This window comes from Acinonyx jubatus, chromosome X (genome assembly GCF_027475565.1).
Source record: "Acinonyx jubatus isolate Ajub_Pintada_27869175 chromosome X, VMU_Ajub_asm_v1.0, whole genome shotgun sequence".
Classification (NCBI taxonomy): domain Eukaryota; kingdom Metazoa; phylum Chordata; class Mammalia; order Carnivora; family Felidae; genus Acinonyx; species Acinonyx jubatus.
Window position 1 is genome coordinate 20,643,634 of NC_069389.1, and position 21,050 is coordinate 20,664,683.

At 54.0% G+C, this 21,050-nt stretch overlaps 1 protein-coding gene across 2 annotated transcripts; it reads right to left on the reverse strand.

Moving 5' to 3' along the window:
• Positions 1-1,020: 1,020 nt before the first annotated feature.
• On the reverse strand, positions 1,021-18,837 carry ARX (aristaless related homeobox). 2 transcript variants are annotated; one of them, XM_053202199.1, is made up of 6 exons: positions 17,936-18,837; positions 12,759-15,210; positions 10,165-11,041; positions 7,491-7,536; positions 4,361-4,689; positions 1,021-2,127 (listed from the first exon to the last, which is right to left on the reverse strand). In XM_053202199.1, exons 2-6 carry the CDS (start codon positions 12,952-12,954, stop codon positions 1,887-1,889), a joined length of 1,689 nt encoding a protein of 562 aa, XP_053058174.1. In that variant the 5' UTR covers positions 12,955-15,210; positions 17,936-18,837; the 3' UTR covers positions 1,021-1,886. The 2 variants fall into 2 exon arrangements, with proteins under 2 accessions (XP_053058174.1, XP_053058175.1); XM_053202200.1 differs by lacking the exon at positions 17,936-18,837 and having other exon boundaries at positions 12,759-15,959.
• Between the last annotated feature and the right edge of the window lie 2,213 nt (positions 18,838-21,050).

The window sequence follows — 21,050 nt, forward strand, 5'->3', positions numbered from 1 at the left end:
ATTACTACAAATTGAAACTAATTAAGCTTCTCTTCCCTTTCCCATCACCCTGGGAGCGTCGGCGAGACCCAGCCCCCGCGGGCGGGCTTACCCCGCGGTCGCCGGGAGTGGCGCACGAAGGGTCGGGGGGAGGGGGGGGGGGTCGGGGGGAGGGAGAAGCTACGGTTCCCCGCGCGGGGAGGAGTGCGCCAAGGGGGTTACAGATTGCAAATCTGTTCTGGTCTCCTCCGGAAACCTGAGTTGTTTAGATTTTTTTCAAATGTATACATTTCCCAGTGTCTGGATAAGTGATGTAATGACATTTGTCGAGTTAAGATCTGCCACTTGGATACCCCCTTGCTGCCTTTCCATCACCGATTCTGCGTTCTTCTCCTCCTTTCTCTCTCTCTCTCTCTCTCTCTCTCACACACACACACACACCCTCCTCCCCGAGGGTATACCCTGTATACCTTGGAGCCCGCCCCCCTCGGAAGCCAGCGCCTCGGCTTCTTGCTCTCGCCATTACCTGTCATCTCGGACCGCGCACTTCCTTGCTACGTGGCACTTTCCACGAACAATTTCCTTCGCCTTCCTAGCTAAGACTCCCGCTCGCTTCAAATTTCTGTCTCCACCACCAACAACGCCTACGGTACGGCCACCCACCCTCGAGTCCACCCCACGTCCGTAGCCCGGGACCCTCGGCTCCCGCTGCGGAACGACCCGTGGGAGCCGAGACGCGGGAGGAAACTGCGGCGGCGGCGTCCTTAACTTTTGCAGGAAACCCGAATCCCTTTGAGGATCACATTCAAACCAAGGGCCTCTGCCAGGAAAACGCGCATGCAAATAAACCCAGGAGGTGCCGGAGCGCCAGAGCGCCCCCCCCCCACCGCCTCTGCGGGGGCCTGTCCGCTGTCCCCTCAGCGCTTGCATAGAGCATTCACACTTCCTTTTGTTAAACATATATTTTTTTTTTATTTTGAGCGTGACACTTCTCCACTAGATAGCAAGGAAAAGTGATAACAATTACACATTACACAAAAGTACTGTACCATTGCCTTTATCTTGAAGGTTTCGGAAGCCTCTACAGTTAATAAGTTAAATAAAGGGCTTGAGTACATAAATATTTGTCTAGGAACCCTACCGTATCTACAACACAGTAAGAATCTACAGGAGGACAAACTTTTACCATACCACGCTGAGTGCAATTGCGTTATAACATTTCAAATATACAAAGCTCTGTTCTTTTTTTTTTTTTTAATAACAATGGTATGTACAGAATCAATAATCACAGTTTGGTGACTTCAACAGTCCATATTCTAGCAGAGTATTTCCCTTTGGTTTGATATAAAAACCTTGGTTGGTGTATGATAAAGAAGAGAACAAGAACAAGACGCCCCTTTCCGTTAAGTGCACTGTTAGCTATCTTACAGATTCGCGTTCGCTTCCCTGGCCCTGGCTTCACACCGGGGCCCACGCTGGGGGGGATCAACTTAGAGCGCCAAAATGCTATTTAAGAAAAAAAAAAAAGCTAAGTGGGGTGTCAGGAGGAAGAGAGGTTGGGTTTCTTAATTTTTTAACTTCAATACCAGGCGTCTCGGAGAGAAAACCTCCCCGATATTTTCAGTAAAGTAAGAGCGAGAGAGAGTGGATGTTCAGAGTCGGAGCGAGGTTGGCAGGGGCAGGGGCAGGGGCAGGGGCAGGGGCGGGTGGACAGCCAGCCGAGGAGGTGCCACGTCCGGTAGCGCCAGGGGCTGCCTTGCCCGCATCCGGGCTGCTGCGAAGGCGGCTGCGCTCTCTCAGTGCCGTCTCGGGAGTGTGCTGGTCCTCTGTTTCCATTTGGTCTTGAGTGGTGCTGAGTGAGGTGACCTTTCGGGGTGCCCCCGGGGCGCGAGGGTGGAGGGCAGCCTTTAGCACACCTCCTTGCCCGTGCTGGTGCCCGGCAGGATGTTGAGCTGCGTGAGCTGCGCGGCGTGCTCCTTGGCCTTGAGCCTCAGCGCCGCTATGCTAGAGGCGCGTCTGTCTGCGGCCGCGGTGGCCGGGTCGGCCAGCGCGCCCGACGCCACCGCGCCCTCCACGGCCGGCGTGGGCTGTCTCAGGAGCGCGGCCGCGGTCGACGCGCTGGTCAGGGGGGCCATGGTGGAAAAGAGCCTGCAGGGAGAGCAAACAGCGCGGTCACGGCCTCGGGAGCTGAGCGCGGCGCCGGGGACGGCGTTTCCCGCCGCCTCTCACCAGGGGAGCGGAGGGCCACAGAAGGACGCAGACGGGCGCCGCCGCAGAAGCCCGGAGTCGCAGGGCTAGGGTGGGCCACGGGCTGGGGAGCATGGGCGCTAGGCTGGGGTGCTCTGAGAGGCCTTTACTAGAGCAGGGAACCGACGGAGGGAAAAAACCAGACAAAACAAGGCCATGGGGCCAGAGAGCCTGAAGGGAGCAGAGCCGGGGCGGAGGCAGGTCCTGCGACCCAGACCCCCACGGCCCAGTTGCTTGCATTCTGTGGTTTCGCCTAAGAAAGGGTTGTATTCCCAGACCGGGAGCTCCACTTGCCAGAAGAGAGAAGAGAGACAAAGAGAAAAAGAAGAGGAGAGATGGAGGAGTAAAAAAGAGAAAGAAGCGAGAAGGTGGCATTAAAGCTGAGCAAGACCTAGGCTGCAGACCTTGTACTCTTCCTAGGGCGCCTTCTCGGCCGGGGACTCCTTTTGCCCTGGGAGGGCTGGCCTTCTTTGTCGGCCTTCCCGCCGACAAGGCCGCCCTCCCGCGCCAGACTGAGCTGCCCGTGCCCAGCCAATGACCGCGAGGTGGGGGTGTGGGGCGCCCGCCTGTTGATTTCCGCTCGGTAGGCCGCTCGGACCCGCCCGCCGCCCCGCGTCCGGGTGCAACGACACCCCTTCCCCATCGCCCTCCCTGTGTCCTGCAGCCTCTCGCCCCAGAGAGCCCCCCGAACCCGTGACCCCCGCGGGCGGGGCACGGCGACGCCCAAGCCCGGGACCCTGGTCCGTGCCACCGCCTCCAGTCGGCGCCGGGATTGCTTCTCGCGGCGCCTCCCTCCACCTCCTTCGCACGGCACAGCGGTCCTGCAGCCGAGACCAGAGCCGTCCCCGGCCACCCCACCCCAACTACCACCCCAACCCTACCTGCCCCCCCGCCCCCCCCACCTCCGCCCCACGCCCATGGTTTTGGTTCTGGGCTCCTGCAGGGCTAATTCTCAGTTTCCGTCATTAGAAATGAGCCCACCAGGATTAGAGGAGAGCCTCCCGCTTCTCCCAGGCCACCTTCTACCCCTCATGCCACCCCCACCGCACTCCTCTTCCAGCCTCTCCAAATCTCTCAGGTGCTCCAGCCGGGGTCTGCCGGCTTTTATGAACCACTTGTCAGAAGGGAAAGGTGGGGGACGCGAGGTACACAGGACTTAAAATTGTTTGCTCAGAAAAAATAATAGAGTGTGTCCTGGAGGGGGCGTAAGATGCTCTGGTTCCACTAGGTAAACTGAGTCACTACACACTTCGGTGCACTTGCTGTTTATTTTATCGGTTTGTTACGTGAAACTACTTCTCCTTCGTGTCTTTTTTAAAAAATTTTCTCTAAGATGATTTTTTGTTAAGTGGCTGCGCCCTTGGATGAATCTATTATTTCTTTGTTCTCCCAAAGAGAGATCATTGAAGCTGCATTCAGTTTTATTTTCACTGCACTTTCCAACTTAATACATCCCTCCTTTGTTTCTTTGTCTGTGTGATTATACAGACTTTTTATTTCATCATTCGATGTTCATTTAAAGAAAGGGAATTATAATATACGATGAACGGTTTCTTTTATTTCGTTGTCTTGTGCCGCAGTGAGGGTCGGGGCTTGCACATATGGGGGATGGCTGGCAGCGGGTCACTTGAGTGACAGGGAAGTTAGAGTCTGGGGAAGAAAAAAGAGTTCTTTGCACCCAGAGGGCCCCTGGCTCCAGGATTCCTGTAGAAGCCAGGGCTGTGTTGCTCTGCCAGGCCCTGAAGCATGGGGAAGGGTTTTGGCAAAATTGGAAGAGTCATCCCAGCTCTGTAGCCTACACGTGTACACGTTTACACACACACCACCTATGGCCTGAGCTGGTGCTTCCTTCAAATGGTACTTGCACAGCTTCCACTGGACACTCCCAGTCGTCATGGTTGTTGTTACTGCCACCGCCCTCCCCTATGCCACTCGGCCCCAAGTCATTCCCTTCAAGATCCACATTGAGGCAAAATTAGAGAGTATTTTCTTTGACTAAATCTCTAAGAGTTGGCCAAAGAGCAAAGATGTGGTGTAGCCACTACCTGTCTCCTGTCTCCGGCTCCTCCCTGACCCCAGGCTCTCTGTGTGTATTAGAGAGACAGACAGACAGACTCCCGAGGCCGCGCGTTACCTGCCGAACGCAGGGCTGATGAAGGCCGGGTGTCGGAACACAGCGGCTCCGAGGAAAGTGCTCAGGCCCAGCGGCGCCCCGCTGGGCGGCAGGCTGGCCGAGCCAGGAGGCGGAGGTAGGCTCGGGAAGGCGGCGGCGGCGGCGGCAGCGGCGGCCGTCCAGGCCGAGTCCAGCGCAGGGTGGTGCGGGGGGAAGGGGCTGGCGTCCAGGTAGGGGCTCAGAGGGTGGGTGGCCGACAGCGGCCCGGGGAAGGGCAGCCCCGGAGGATGGGTCTGAGCGCCCGCCTTCTCCCGCTTGCGCCACTTCGCCCGACGGTTCTGGAACCAAACCTGCAAGGCGGAGAGAGCCGGGGTCGGCGGGGCTCCGGCCGCGCGCCCCCTCCCCATCCCCCCCCACCCCCCCACCCCCCACCGCTGGGAACCTTTCCTCCTTTCCGCTGAGGCCGGCGCCCACTCGCTCCTCTCTGGCCTCGGGTGATTCAAAGACACCTCTAGGGCCAAACAAGAGGCGAAAAGGAGCCCAAACTTAAGGCCAGCAGGAAATACAGGACAAGCAAACCCTTTCCAGTGCGTATTTCAAATAGCCTCGTTCCTTTCCCAGTTGGAAGAAAATGGTCCCGTGTGTTTAGAGGTGGGGACACCGAGGTTTAAACGTCTCCGCTGCCATTTGCTTGCTGTGCGTCTTTAGGCATGTCACTTAAACCTCTCTCAACCTTGGTTTTCTAATCTGTAAAATGGTGATGATAAAACTTCACTCATAAGGCTGTTATGTGCGACGAGTAGCACAAAGCATGTGAAAGCTCGGTTGGATAGGGGCTCTTGGCTATGGGCAGCCACCCAGAGGTGAGTGGGTATCAGCCTGTCGCTGCCCATCAGCTATTCTCGCGGATTTCAGGTTTGCCCAAGAGCTGGCAAAATCTCTGCTGTGTTGAAGAGGGGACCTCAGGAAGGCTGTTCGTTTATTCTTTCCAGAAATATTTACTGAACACCTAAGAGCCCTAAGCTGGATTCTGAGGCTTGGGGGAAGCTGGGAGGGAGGGAAGGAACACCCAAGCAAACGAGCCTGCATTGTGGGGGCTAGTCCTCCGTGAAAGGAAAGACAGGGTAGGCGGCCTGCTATGGGCCCGGCTCCACCCAGGAAGGCACGGGCTGCGGGGACCAGGTATGCAGCAACCTGGACAAATGGAAATGAGAGTGTAGGATAGCTGTAGACGTTACACGTCTTCAGAGCTAACAGGCCTTTCTTTCTTTGCAGGATGTGGTTTGAATAGGCTACTTAAATAAGATAGTTCTAGGTTTGGGGGAGAATTTTAGTACAAGGTATCTTCCTAATTGTTAATAGAAAGCAGTTTTAGTAGAGACCTTTACCTGAAATGTGGCAGCTACCACAGTCTAAAAATAACTCCCAGGCGCATGAAATTATTTTTACGTGACCTGTTCGTCACACCCACAGCTAAGAAGATATGCTCCTTCTCCCCTGAAGGCATTAATATTTTTAGGTTGGGGTTTATGCCTGCACACAAGTCTAAAAATTAAGAATGAACTCTGGGGCTATACAGAGTTATATTAAAAACATAATGTAAATGATCCTGGAGGAATTTGTTTGGGTTTTTTTTTTTTTTTATTTTAAAGACATCCACGCCTCTCATATAGACACACTGGAGGCTGTCTTACTAGCACTAGTATCTAAGCTTGGCTTGACTTCTAGACAGCCACATATGGCAAGAAAAATCGAGAATCCAAATCGTTTGATTATTTAAAATCCTGCTGCACAGGAGCCCATCCATAACATCCCACAGCCCTGAAATAATCTATTTGTGAATTGGAGAAACACTGTAGTGTGGAAATTCAGAGGCTTGAAAAAGTAAGACTAGATGGGACCAGGCTGGGTGGGCAGCTTTTGTGTATCCAAATCTGTCTAGACGAGAATATCCGCCACTCTTCGATGGCAGTGAAAGGAGTAAAGGAGGGGAGGGGGGGCAGGGGAGGCAGAATGCCCTCAAAGAACGTGGAAACCTTTTACAGACAGATCATCTCTCCCGGCTCCACTGCAATTATCAAGATGTCCCCCTGCAATTCCTCATTATTGAATTAATACCTCTGAGGCCCCCCAAAGGTAAACGAAAGGACTCTAATAATTCATATTCACTTAATTACATCTTCTCCAGTGAATAGGGAGAGAGGAGAAGGGGAGGGGGCGCTCTCTTTCTTTTTAAAAGTTATTTAACTTTCCCACGACTCGTTCCCCTGAGCTGAAAACACGGAGTTGCTGTCACATCTCTGTTTGACAATGGAGAAATGTGTCAACAGAAGGGAGGGGACAGGCCTCATCATTAGCCCTCTAATGCAAGAAGCTGTTGTGTATTAAATGAGCCATATGGAATTTATTGTGCTTTATCAGCGCTTGATTTTGACTGTAAAGTGATTCACTCAGCTCCTAACCCAGGGACATCTGTTTTCTGTTGGCCGTCGGGGCTGCCCAGTGTTGATCGTCTCTCTGGTTATGAGGCCTGGGTTCGGAAATGCACTCTGGTATGGGGCTGCAAACACCTTTAATAGCATTGCACTCACTCCCTATTAGATCAATGTGGGCTCATTGCTATAAAAAATGGGAAATCAAATAGCATTAGCCAGCTCCTTGTGCGGGCGGAGGGGAAATCAAACAGCATTTTGCCTTCAAATGGCCCTGTTTGTTCTAGCACTAAGTGGGCTTTTATGAAGCCCGATTGGAGACTTAATCGCAGCCAAATACCTGCTTGGAGCTGAGCGGATTTGTCTAACAACCAAATCCATGCTCCATCCCATTATTTCAATCAGGAGAAGTCACTCCTCCGATTGTTTCCTACAGGGGCTGTGGAACCAGGGGGCTCCTGACTGCATTTCAGGGGCCCTGAAACCCCTCTTCTGATCCCGGACTCCTCCCTCAAGGCTCCCAAACCCAGAAACCTTCCCCTCCAACCTCCCAGGTCTCCGTATTTTAATCTTTTGGGGCATGTGTGTTTGGATCTGCTTTTCTGATTCTGCTCCTCTTCATTTTACAAAGGGGGTCTCAACCCACACCAGTTCATCGCCTCCCCTCTCTCCCACTCTCCCCCCACCCCTGCCTCCCCGCTCTCTGCGGCGCAGCTCACCTGGACTCGGGCCTCAGTCAAATCCAGCCTCATGGCCAATTCCTCCCTGTAAGAAAGTAACGCACAGACAGGAGGTCACAGCAGGCTCCAGCAAACCTTCCCAGCCACCTTCCCCTTTCTGGCAGGCTTCCTCCATCAGGGCCTCTCCTGGCTGCCTGCCTGCCCTCACCCCCAAACATATGGGCATCGTGATCCCTTCACCACTCAAGTGCCTACTATTTGATTGAAAACATAAAAACACACGACCCGTTGCTTGATGTACGATGTTGTAGTGTATCATCCTATATTCAAGAGTGACAAGCGTGGCTTCTTGAGTCTCTAAGTCGAACTGGGCACTCGGATTCGCCCCCACTCTCCCTTAAGCCAGAGTTAGACAAGAAACACACAGGCACACAAGGCTCATACCCTGTTTTGTCCTCATATTACATGCGAGAAGAACTCAGCACTCAACCACAAATTTTTTTTCGTGCCCTTGGTTTCTTTCTGCCTTAAAAAATTTTTTTTTCTGCCCCCTCTTTTCTCTCTCTCCCTCTCTTTCCAGCTCTCCGCCTTTCCCTTCATCTCTCTCTCTCTCCCCCGCCTCCCTCCCTCCCTCCCTCTTCCCTTAGGTCATACTCCCCATTACCCTCTGGAGATATGTTAAGCTTGTTAAGAGTTCAGTGGGGTAATTTTTTGATTAAACAAAATTCTGCGCACCTCCTGACTCCAGTGCCCACTACAAACCCTGCCCATCTCAGGGGAAGTCGATTTAACTGAAACCCTACCCCGTCATTGCAGTTATTACTGCGACAATTAAGGCAAATAGGAAACCATTAAGATGCTGTAAAATGCCTTACGTACGACCTGTTTACCGAAAATCTGAGCTTGAGAGAATAATTGGCTGTACCCCCGCTAATATGGAAGATCGGGGGCTGCCCTAGCCTGGGACCTGGGTCCGCACTGCCGGCAGGCCCCCCAGTCCACACTTGAAACTTCAGGACCAGGAGAAAACCGGCTCACCAAGCAGCGCAGCGCTTTCGGCTGCCCCCCTGCTGCAGTGAGCACCAGCAAATCTAAAACCTCACTGTTGGCTGGCTCCCTGCCCGAACTAAGGAGCTCTAAGTAACCCCCAGTCGGAAAGGGGTGGGCACGGGGCGGTGAAGAGGAGCTGCCCCCTTTCATGTACTACGGTTCCCCCCGGAGAAGGTAAAAAAGGGCGGACCTGGGTGCCAATCGACACCACATCATTTTCTTCTTTTGAAACACACATGTGTGATAAATGCAAAAAGCAGGTCGGCCAGTTAGCTATTGGACAGCACACACAGATTTTAAATTTTGTGTTCTTTTTTAAAGAAAATGAAGGGACTGGATGATATAAGGAGGACCAACTTTAGCTCAAGGGATGACCAAGTTTAGTGTATGCCAGCACCAGATCAACTCTTTTCCATTACTGGTTAGGAGAGAGTCTGGCCATTACTTGCCAGATCAACAACACTTTAGAGCTGGCTCGGGCCTCGTCAGCTCTGAGCAGCAACGTCTCCTGCGGTTCAAAAGGGTGGGCAGCTTTCCGCTTCTAAAATGCATATTGAAAAGCTGCACACGTCTTGAGTGAACAAGCTGCCGGAGCTTGACAAGCCCTGCGCCAGGCAGACACCCAGCCCTCTCTCCCGACCTACTGTAGGAAGTTTGCCCAGATGCTGGCTCCTCGCCTGAGCCCAGATCTTGGCTGTAGGGTGGGAGAGGAAGGCCCCCAGGCAGCCAGCGCTCCAGGTTGGATGGATAAGCTGGGGCCCAGGGGCTCAGTCGTCTCCCCTCTTTCCCCAAAACACTGGGGCAAGAGGGAACTGGAGCGTGATCAGGCGGAACACCCTGGCCGGACAGCCGTCCGAAGAGAAAAATCCCCCCAGCTGTTTGGTCCACTGTCTGCCTGGCTGCCAGCATTCGTGTCCCACCCCTGTAAACCCGTGTGCATGAAATGAACGCTGGGCTTAATGTGTGTGGGGGGGAAGAGAGGACAGCAATGAGAGGGGAAGATTCTGGCTGCTGCCCCCCAGATGTACAGATACCAAATCCTGTCCAGTTCTGACTTCCTGCCGTTATTTTAGGAGTCCTCAAACGACAGAACTTGAATCTTTTTTAGAGGCCTCCGCAGGCACGGGCTCCAGCTCTACTGTGAACAGCGAACAGCGTAACTGATACCCACCAGTCTCCTGGGGCATCAGGCGGGGGTGGCGAGCGCACCACACAGTGGCCAAAAATAGCCCCTGTTTTTGCCTTGGCCGCGAGGGCCCCGCGGCGCTTCCTGCGGGACCTGGCCGGACCGAAGCGCCCGGGGTCCTGAGTATGTGCGCTGGGGTACGCGTGCCTCCAAGGTGGTGCGTTCAGGCACCCTTTGGAGAGGCCGTTCTTCTCTAACTAAAACTCGTAATTTGAAAAAATTAAACTGGAGAGACTTTGGGAAGGAAAGAAATCATCCCAGTTCAAACTTAAAGCCCGGAGTAGGGGTGGGGTTGGGTGTGGGTAGTTTTTGGTGAGCAGGGGTGGGTGCACTGGGAGGGCACACCTGGGTAGAGTCCAGGAGCCAAGCCCCTGCCTCGAACCCGGGGCCCCTGCCCACCCGCCTTCCCTCCCTGGGGCCCGCGTGAGCTCTCCACTAGCTACCGCCGCGAAAGCCGCGACCGCCCCCCTCGCGTACCTGGTGAAGACGTCTGGATAGTGCGTCTTCTGGAAGGCCCGCTCCAGTTCCTCCAGCTGGTAGCTGGTGAACGTGGTGCGGTAGCGCCGCTGTTTGCGCTTCAGCAGCCCCTCCTCCGAATCGCTGCCCGCTGACAGGCACACGCTGTCCTCGCCGTCCTTGCCCTCAGCGTCCTCTGGGTGCAGCAGCAGCTCCTCCTTGGGCGATAGCTCCCCGCCCTCGGTGGCCACGGCGGCGGCGGCGGCGGCGGCTACCGCGCCAGTGGCGGCCACGGCACAGCGCCGGGGCTCCTTGAGCAGCGCGCGGGCGTCGTCCTCCAGCAGCTCCTCCTCGTCGTCCTCCAGCAGCTCCTCTTCCTCGTCCTCGTCCTCTTCATCCTCCAGCAGCTCCTCCTCGTCGTCCTCGGCGCCCGTACCGCCACCCGCCGCCGGGGCGCCACCGGGGCCGCTGGCCGCGCCGAGGCGCTCGTCCGGGTGCGCGGCGCCCCCCGGGCCACCCAGCTCGTCCAGCGCGGGCGGCGGCGGCACGAAGGGCGCCCCGTTCTCGCGGTACGACTTGCTGCGGCTGATGCTCACCTGCGGTGCCTGACTGATCTTGAGAGTGTCCCAGGCCGCGGCGGCGGCGGCCGCGGCGGCCGCGGCGGCCCCCGCGCCGTCCGGCCGCTCCCCGGGCCGCGCGTTTGGCGGCGGCGGCGGAGGGGCCTCCCCGCGCGGACCCGCGGTGGCCGTGGCCGCCGCCGCGGCCGCCGCTGCCGCAGCAGCCGCCGCCGCCGCGGCGCCCTGGAGGAGGCGGCCCCCGCCAGGGCCGTACAGGCGCCGCAGCTTGGGCGGCAGGTGCAGCTCAGCCTCGAACGGGGCGCCGCTGCCCTTGGGGGAGCCTGCGGGCAAGGGAGAGCGGTCAGCGCGCTGGTCAGCCGGGCGTCCCCGCCAGAGCCGCCGCCCGAGGCCGGCCCGCCACTGCTCTCTCGGCGCCTAGGCCCCGGCCCCCCCTCCCGCGTGCAACCGGACTTGGACCCCTTTCTCTTTCCCACTTTTCTTGCGTTTTCTTTTTCTCTCTTTCTCTTGTTTCTTTCTCTTTTTTTCTTCGGTCCTCCTCCGCCCCTCGCCTCTCTCCTTGCCCTCTCCCACTCTTCCCTTTATTTCCTTTCTTCCTTCCTTTTACCTCTTTCTCTTCCTTTCGTTTTTACTTTCCTTCTCTTTTTCTTTCTCTACCGTCCCCCCTTTCTTTCCTCATCTTTCTCTTCTCCCCCTTCCTGCCTTTTTGTGCGCTTTCCGCGCTCTCTCTCTCCTCGTCCTTTCTTCATTTCTTTTTTCTTTCCCTTTGCTCGCTCTCTCACTTTTTGCCCTCCTCATTTCGGGGCATGGGAGAACCTGAAAACATTCAACAACTTGGAAAAAAAAATCACTACCACCCTGAAAACTCTGCGCACGACCTCTGCCGCTGCTCTGCCACGCAGGCCCAGGCTGGCGAGAGGGGCGCTGCCCTGTGAGCGACCCCTGGGGGGGCTGAGGAAGCGGCCCAGTGGCCCTGAGCGCGGGCCGTGCCCCAACCGCCCGCAGCTGGAGGGGGCGACGGCTCCTTGCACAGAAAGGCAAAGAAAAATCGTCCTGGAGAAAATTGGCTCCGAAAGGCCTGGGAGGGGGCATAAGGGGGGTACAACAGGCACAGGCCGCTCTTTCCCTTCGAGGAAGCGCCTGGCATAGGTGCCACTGCAGGCTAAAAAAAGAAAAGGAAAAAGTCAGTTTTATTTTAAACGGCCCCTTCTCTGCCATCTGCTCCTGTCTTCCAAGTGGCGCTGCGGCTGGACCGCTGGATTTGGGATTTTGAAAGAAATCAACAATTCTTTCCCTGTGATACCTCTGCAGTCAGCTCAAGGCGAAACTTGAGCGTAACAGGTTCGGGGCAAAACGACGGTTCTTTTGGAATTTTTAATTAAAAAAAATAATAAAACCTTTTAAATATTTCAACTCTATTTTTAAAAATAGCACAGCAGAGAAAAAATAGTACCCAGAAGCCTCACATTTCATACATTTCAAATACAATAAGGAGCATTTGGGTAATCCCAGGGAGATGTTTTCTGCGAAGCTTGGGTTTAAAAGGTCACAAGTAATCTACAATTAAAAAAAGAAAGAAAGGGCGGGGGGAGGGGTGGGGAGAACACCGCATATAAAGAAATCCTCCAGGGAGGAAAGACCAAGGCTCAGTCTGTCTGGAGACCCCTATTCACAGCTTTAGGGGTTCTTGTCTTCAAGTTGTTGTTACAAGGGTCCACCAGGCACCTGCTGTTTCTGACCTGTCGCCCCTCTTCAGAGCACTCCCAAGGCCACCAAAGCGGGTATTTAAACGACCTCAATACCGAGAATTTAAGTCCCCACCCCCTCCAAAGCGATGCTTGGCCTCTGTTTCTGGAAGCAAAGAGGAAGAGGCAGCCCCTGGCGAGATGTTTGCCGCTCTTTGAGACACCAGGCCTCAGAGTTGTTCTCTCTCTTTCCTCCATGTCCACCTTGACAACCCCAGGCCCCTGGCCCCCGAACATCAAACATCCAAACCAGTGCCCAGCGCTCTTTGTAGGTGCCTGGTGAGCGCAACCTTACCTTGCACGGCCTTTTCCTGGTCGGCGCGGCTGGCCAGTGGGGCGGGCAAGCTCTGCGCGGCTCCCAGCAGCCGCATTTTGCAAGGGCTCCTTCGGCCCAGGATGCTGTCGATGCAGTAGGAGGAGAGCAAAGTTGGAGATTTACTTTTGCACTCGGGCCTCTCCGAGCAGCCCTCCTCCTGGTACTGATTGCTCATGGCTGGGGCTTTTTCCCTGGGCGCAGAGAGCGGGGCCGCTGGCTGCCTCTCCTGAAGGGTGGGATAATGGGTGTGTGTTGGGGGGTGGGGTTAGATGGCTGGTTATAGTGGATATTACTGCGGTCTCTGCGCCTCTCTGTCTCCCTCGGTTGCCGGCTGTTGCCTCCCGCCCAGCCCGCGGCCGGAGCTCGCCCTCTCCGCGCTCAGGACAGGCAGTAACAAGTGTAGTGAGCAGCGAGCGCGGAGCTCTGGAGTCTCTCTCCTCCACGTGCTGAGAGGCGCACTGTGATTGGCTCTCGCCAGAGGCCGGGCTGCACCGGGCTGCGGGCTCAGCGCAAAGCCTGGACTGGAGTCCAGAAAGGCCGGCGAGGGGTTGGGGGGGCGGTGCGGAGGATGAGGGGACAGCAAGCTGTCACCCAAACCATTTTTTTCTTTTTTTGTTTTTAACTAACAACTTTCTAACTTATCCATCTTCGTCCCGCAGCTTCCCCTTTAACCCTTCAAGACTGGCCCGAAGCTCTAGCTTATTCTGATGTCAGGCCTGTGGGTGCCCCTTGGGCGCCGTGCGCCCCTTCCACCAACCAGGGGACCTTGCTTCCTGGAGGCGAGGCCTGGAGGCTCGCGTTCAGACTGACTTGGTACTTTTCAAAGCCAGGATTGCGGTCGCAGGACAGCGCCTCGACCTCAGTGGCGCCCAGTCGCCGTCCTCTTTAGGCCGGACGAGCCTCCGAGGTGTCAGGGGGATGGCCGCCAGCAAACAACCGCTGTTTGAGCGCTCACTTTTGTCTTGTGGCCCAACGCCTTGAGCAGTTAGTCTTCACCCTGAGCCGGGAGGCTGCTCTCTAGTTTGCAGCGTCCCCCGACTTCTCTTACCTCCGTCTTTAACTCTGGGAAAAGTCCGCTTCAAGACAAAGCTCGGCCAGTGGAGCGCGGCCTTCACTAGAGCAGTTACAGGGCAAAAAGGGACAGGCGAGTGTCGACTGCGGGGTCTGGGAGTCTCCCTCTTCTCCCCAGACTCGCTTCTCTCTTCTTTCCGCAAGTTCGCTTCCACTAGTTAGGCTGTCACCCCGAGGTCGGACGCTCCCAAATCTCATGCAAGGAGCGGAACTGTGGGGGCCCTGAGTGCTCCAGGGTGGGAAAGACCCAGGTTCGGCTGCTACCAAGTCTGAGCGCCTACATTTCTGAATTCTTAGGGCCCGGCTCCCATTAGGAAAGGTAAGAGAGTGAGCCTATGATTGAACGAACGCGTTTCTTCCCAAACAACTTACTGCGCGTCCAGCACTGAGAATCGAGACCAATTGTGACTGAAGTTGGGCCAAGCCAGTGCGAGGGTTTGGCACGAACGCCCACTTTTTCTGGGTGCTGGGCTCAAGGGACTGCCAGGGGCCCCGACGCTGGCAGGGTGGGGGCAAGGGTGGAGGGTGGGACAGGGACCGGCGAGGGGGAATCCACGCCGGGTTTTCCTCTCTCAACCCCCTTCAATATGTCAAAGAGAAAAGCGTTTTACAAAGGATTATACTTGAATCACTTACAGTCAGTATTTAGAAATACAAGAATGCATAACTGGGATTTTTTTTTCCAGCCATAAACATCTGCATAACTCTTGGATGCGGGTGGGTGGGCGGCCGACAGATTGAGCTGGCTTGGCTGGAGCATTCAGGATACGACTTGAGGAGGATGAAGGGTTGGGAATGGGTATATTAATATTGTTAATACTAATGCTGATATTACTACTACTATTAAAGGCAAGAGGAAAAATATGTCTCTCTGTGTCCTTCTCTCTTTCTGTCTTTTAGCTTGATTCTCACCAGTTTTTCTGACACTTGGATGTTCGGACCCGGGAACGGAGGAGTCCCTGAGCTATCTCTGACATTTGATTTTCTTTTAAGCCCTGCCTGCTGGTCCAAGGCACCTGGGATATTCTGCCTTTCCTGCATTCCTCCTTTTTCCATCCTCATCAACAGTTCGGCGTTTTGATACCGTCCCATTCAGCTTTCGATTAACATTCGGCCGCCGATTCCCTCCCCAGCCGCGAGAGCCCACTCCTGGGAAGCGGGTCTGGACGCAGCTGTAAAGACGCGTCGGTTTCCTCCAAGCCTCCAGCCGCGGACCCTCGCGGGCGTCCCGGCGGCTAGTCGCTGGGAGAAACACAGGCACTTTTCCCTCACGGGAGGGCCCTGCGTCGGAAATCCACAAGACCCGGCTGCTGGGTGGCTCCGTGACTTCAGAGTCGGCTCCGCACACGCAAGGAGTGGGCTGAAAATGAGTCCAAAAAAGATCGTGTTAAACAAAAAGAGACACAAATGTACAAATCATTTCTGAGAGCCTAACAGTGTTTCAACTCTCTCGGTGGAAGATTTCTTTGCTTCCGTCTCTCTCCTCCCCCTTCTGCAGCTGTTCTTTTTTTAAAAAAGAAGTCGGACTTTCTGCTGGGGTGTATTCTAATTTTAATCATCCACTGTAAAAGGGGAGGTTAACACAGACTTTCTGATTCTGACTTAATGACCCCTGGAATTTAATTCTATTAATAGAATATAATGTGTTTGTTTGGGAAACCTGTTTGAAAACACTAGATTTGTTATTTTATTTTGTTTATTTTTGGTATTTCTAATCAATCTTCCCCAGTGAGGACGCTATTGGGAAGGCACATCCATTCACTTTGGGGAGAAGGGCCTGGCCCAGTTCACTTTACACCCAGCAGCCCTGAGATCATCTTTGTCACAATTCAATACCAACTTCAAAACCTACAATTGACTCTTGCTATTCCCAAAAGATTAAATTAAACAACAACAACAGAAAACTTTTCTAGCATACCCCCTGGAAGACAGAATCTGCTGTCATCCCCAGAGTGTCTAACCAGAATATGGGTTTAAGGTGTACATGTTATCCTATTTGTTATTTTATTTTTTTTTTAGATAAGCTTTACACCCAACATGGGGCTTGAACTCACAACCCTGAGATCAAGAGTCTCATGCTCCACCAACCGAGCCAGCCAGGCACCCTTCCTATTTGTTATTTTAGAAAACAAAATGATACTTCTCATAACTAGGAAGAATTTAGCTGATTTGTTGAGTAGGTAAACGTGTAAGAATTGGGCTATAGGATGTGTATAAAAACTTTTAGTTTAGCCAATTTCATATTTACTGTCATCTCTCTTTTACCCACGAATCAAAGTAATTTCATTTTACTGGCAACATTTTTCACATTTGTACTTTGAAATTCACAACTCCTGTTTCCTCTTGTATTTGAGGTCTGTAACTGTTGGTCACCTCCCCCCCCCCCCCCCCCCCCCCCGGGCTGCCTAGAAAACAATAGTTTGCAGTTCATTTGCCTTTAAAATCAATCACTAAAATAAAAATGACAGTTATGGTCAGAAGTGAGGGTCAGAAGTGTTTAAAACTGTTGTTTATGGTGAAAGACGAGGCTTGTCCCCAGGACTGGAAATAATAATTACCTAGAAGAGGCAGATGGAAGAAACTCCTTTCTTTTCCGTGGTGAGAACTAATTCTACACTGCAGTTTCAAAATTATATTTGCAAGAAATGCAGGCTAAGCGGGTGGCAGTTTGATGTCATTATCCGGGGGGGGGAATGTTTGCAGGAGAGTTAACCTTGCACACTTCTCATTTCAGATGTTTTAATTTACTGTGCAATATATGCATAGATAAATAAAGCAGTGATGGGCTTTCAGCCCCACCGGACACTCAGGTCCCCTTAAATTATGCTCAACCTCTTCAAAACATATATTTAAACAATAGAAATAAACTTCGTTGGACTCTGGCGACCAATTTGGAAGCCATTGGAAGGGAAGACAATAAGTCCTGATTACACTCGAGGATTCTCTGTGATGTGATATCCCCTTTGCCAAGTCATTTTGCTGTTTTATTTATTTAATTTTTTTTAACAAACTTTCATTCATTTATGGTCTTCCGCAACCTGCTAATTTAACACTGGAGCGCGTTATTGCAGTGTTAGGAGGAGAGAAAGAGGGAGAGAAAACAACAATACTGCAATGATCCAAATGATACAGTAGAATTATAGCAATTATAGTTCTACTTGTGGAAGAAAACCTTGCTGAGATCAGGCAAACAAACTGAAGCCTTGTGAGGATAACAAGCGTCGGGATTGACAGCCGGTGCTGGGAAGAGCCGGAGGGCATAAACAGAAATATTTGCCTCCCCCCCACCCCCCCTTAACTCCAACCAGTTAAGGTTAACCTCCTCAAATGCTGCCTTCAGAGTCTTATCCATTTCAGGGTATGCATTTTATATACAAATCGAGGTCTCTCCTTCTGGAAGTCTGGTAATAGGCGGAAAATACAACATAATCCGCTTGCCTAGCTCTTGGTCCTCGCCTTCTCTGCCCCCTGCTTGCCCTCCACTCCCTACCCCTGCCTCAGTTCTCCCCAAGGCTGCTGGGATCTGTCTGTGGACGGTGTTTGTTTGTTGATGTGTTTTCAAAGAATCAGCCTGCGGAAAGGTCCAAAGGCACTGGTAACTTGGATTTCCAAGGAAGACTCCTTGGTGTTTGCTGATTCCCCCCCCCCCCTTCTACGCGCCCTGTCGTCCGCCTGAACCCTGGGTTCCACCAACAGGGCTCAGCTGTGAGAGGTTTGTGGGGAAGCAGTGCTTTTGGAAGCGCCCGGAAAACCATGGCCAAGCTCTAAGGTACCGACGTGTGGGTGTTATCACTGCGTTAGGACAGCTCCCCTTATTTGCAAACCTCGCCACTTTTGGTTACCCATCAGCAGGCAAGGATGGGGGTGGGGAGGGAGAACTAGAGAGAAAACAGACCCACCCCCATCCCAATCATCCACCCAGGCGGCCAACCGAGGCATTTTTCAGCCTTGCTCTAAGCACAAAGCCAGGCGAGATGGTCGCAGGCTCACATCTGCCCTCGGAAGGCGGGGGTGGCTGGGGGTGAGCAGAGGAGCGGGAGGTCCCCCCCTTCCCACCAGCGAGAAGCAAGCGGTGGGGCTCTCACCCTGAGTCCCTCGGCGGGAGCCCCTCCCATCTCCTGCCGCACCATTCCCCAGGTTTCCAGACCAGAGAGGGAAACTTCTCGGCGCCCTGTAATCATCACCATCAGGTTTCTCCTCTCCAATGCCGCCGGACTGCGGGACCCTGAGTGCGTCCAGGGTCGAGGCGTCCCGGGTGCAGCCAGCGTTACTCTGTAGCTGTTCCTGGCGTCCCCGGACGTGGGGGGCGGGTGAGCGGAGGGCATGGGTGGGAGTTCACGTAAAGGAGCAGCGAGGGACCCAATGCCGGCGTCAGTCCGGAGGCCCAGCCGACCCCGGCAGTCGGCGTACTCTCAGGGGAGCCCCCCTGTTGGGCTCGGCTCGGCTCGGCGCCACGGCCAGAGCGCGCCCCCTAGCGGGGTCTCCGGGTGGGCCGGGCCCTTCAGCCGCAGCCTCTGGGCACTGAAGTTGGCAGATCCTAGTGATACGGCAGGAATGAATGGGGGAAGAAAACAAAAGCCTTGGAAACATTTCCAAGTGTGCAATAAAAGACCCATCTGTACCTTTCTTCTCCAGCGCGTTCGTGGTTAATGTCCCCCCATGCGCGCGAGAGGGGAGATAATTGCTGGGTGGATTCTTGCTGGCGAACCTCAGGAAACACTGGCCCGAGAAGTGGAATGATTGGGGGTGGGGGGAAGGCAAGCATGCGGAGGCTGCAACACCAGCCTGAGATCTGAATCTGCCCGCTGGGGTGTTCATGGGGTCTTGGCCGCCTGTGCCCTCAGGTTCCTCAGTCCCTGGTAAGGGGTCATCTGAAGGTAGCTACTCTAATATTTCTGTAACGCCACATTCTGGCTCTGCGACCCCCTCCCACCTTCTGACTCTAGAATACTCCACCTTCGGATTATAGGATTCTCCAGTTTTTGCCTCAGTGATTATCACCCTCCCTTCTGTCTTCATGATTCCTCCACCTTCTGACTCGGTCCCACACCCGTGACTTGACGGCCCCCTATTTTCTGACTCTCAGGGAATCTGACCACCGCCCTGCTCCCCTTCCCCAGGCACCACTTCCCTCCGGCACAATCTGCATCGGGAGATCCTCAACCCCAGATTCCACCACTCTCCACTACTCCCAAATCACCTACTCCCACTTGGTCTGGCCAGAAATGCAGAAAAGAGAAATGCAGGGTTCATGTCCATCCCCTTTGGATCAATCTGAAAATGTTGAGTTTTCTTGAAGCTCTTAGAACCTCTGGTGAAAAGTTACTAATGAAGACTTTACAAAGATGAAAAATTATTCTAATCAATCCATAACTTGGTATTTCTTTTGCACTAGTGTGTTAAACCTCACCCATCAATCAGAAAAACACAAATCGAGCTTCTCAAGATGTGGAGTGTCTACATACATACGTCCTCAGCCCTGCAGGATTTTAAAGTCATGCTAAGGCCACCAAAACATTTAATGGGTAAGGCCTAGAAAGGAGGGTCCAAAAATAGGAGCGATAACGGCTCTTTACAGTCTCTTTTTTTTTTTGCGTTGTGTCTCGCTAATTGGGAAGTTCAACACCAGGTTTTCCCTGCCTAGAAAAGGCTGGTATTTCGTTCGGAGTGGGGGGAGCAGATGGAAGGGGTCCTATGGGAAGGGAGGCGTGGGTGTCCCCGTGTTTAATTAAGAGTTGCATTGTGTTGAAGGGAGGAGGGAAGATGCCAAGGCCCAGCAGCGTTCTGTTCCCTTCGTCACAAAATAACCTGCAAGAAAGAAAGAAAGAAAGAAAGAAAGAAAGAAAGAAAGAAAGAAAGAAAGAAAGAAAGAAAGAAAAAGAAAGAAAAGCCCGCGAGTAAGACAGAGTCGGCTCTCTGCAATAGATACCATTAGAACCACACTGCCTCTGGAATAAAGCTATCTAATTTCCTGCCGCAAATCACTTACCCGATCAGAAAACACAAATAGCTGAACAGAAGGGGGAAAAAAATAGAGGAGGAGGACGAGGACGAAGAAGAAAGGCCCCCGGAATAAAAATAACTGCGCAAAAGGGCTTGCATTCCACGCGTTGACAGGCGTCTCCTCCAAATCTGGGGCAGTCGCGTCCTCCCCCAACGGTCCCCCTTCTGCCCCCGGACTTGCCAGCCCACCCGGGATCCGTTTCGGGGACACTCAGCATCTTTGGGGGGAAAGGGCGGCTCCCCAGCCGCGAGGAGGGCGATGGTGGGGCAGAGAACTGGGACCCTCCCGGCCTAGGGGCCTCTAGGGGCGGCGGAGGCCGGGTTCACCGGCCGGGACTTGGCGTTCAGGCGCCCTCCGGCACCGCTCGGCCCGGGCGGTCTCGGTTTCCCCGTCGGGAAGGAGGCGCCCCCACGTCGTGTCGCCTCCGGGCTCTCGGGGACCGGGGGAGCTGAGCCCCATGGCGCTGACAATTGACGGGGGAGCGGGGGGGAGGGTGCGGGTGGTCAGCGCCCGGAGCGGGAAGGGCGCCCACGAGAGGGCGCGGGCGGGGGGTGGCCTGCGGGGAGAGGCGCCGGGACCTCGGGTCCCCGACACCGCCCGGCCCTCGAAAACGTCAGCGGTGGTGGATGCGAGAGGAGAGTCGGGGCAGGAAATGGGGGACAAGAGCAAAACAATCTGCCCAGAAGCAAATGCACACCGAAAGGGAGCCTTGGCAGTTTTTCTTTGCGGATCCAATGAGCTAATCTCAGATTTTTTTTGAGTGGGAAATCGCAGATTTCTCACAATCGCCTGAAATGTTGTGTTGCATGCCTCTGAACATCACATTCTTCCCTCTGAACATCACATTCTTTCCCGCACTTTAGACTTTGCGGTCTTAGCACATTTTCTGGCACCCGGGAGCAGCTTAGTATAGCCTTTCTGTCCCGAGAACTGCATGATGGCTGTGGGCAGATACAGGATATTTGATTTGAGCAAATGGCAATTGATTTTTCATTCTCGCGAGGGTGGGGGCTGATTGATCTCACCTCCCTCCCCCCTCTCCCCTCCCTTTTTTTTTTTTTTTAATCTGGGCCTCATTTTCTTTCCTCAATTCCCCTGTTACTGCTATTGCGGCCATTTCATTGTTTATGATTCGCCCAACTTAACGCTCGCAAAAGACGAAGAAGAAATTAAAACCAATGTATTCTGCTCACAGA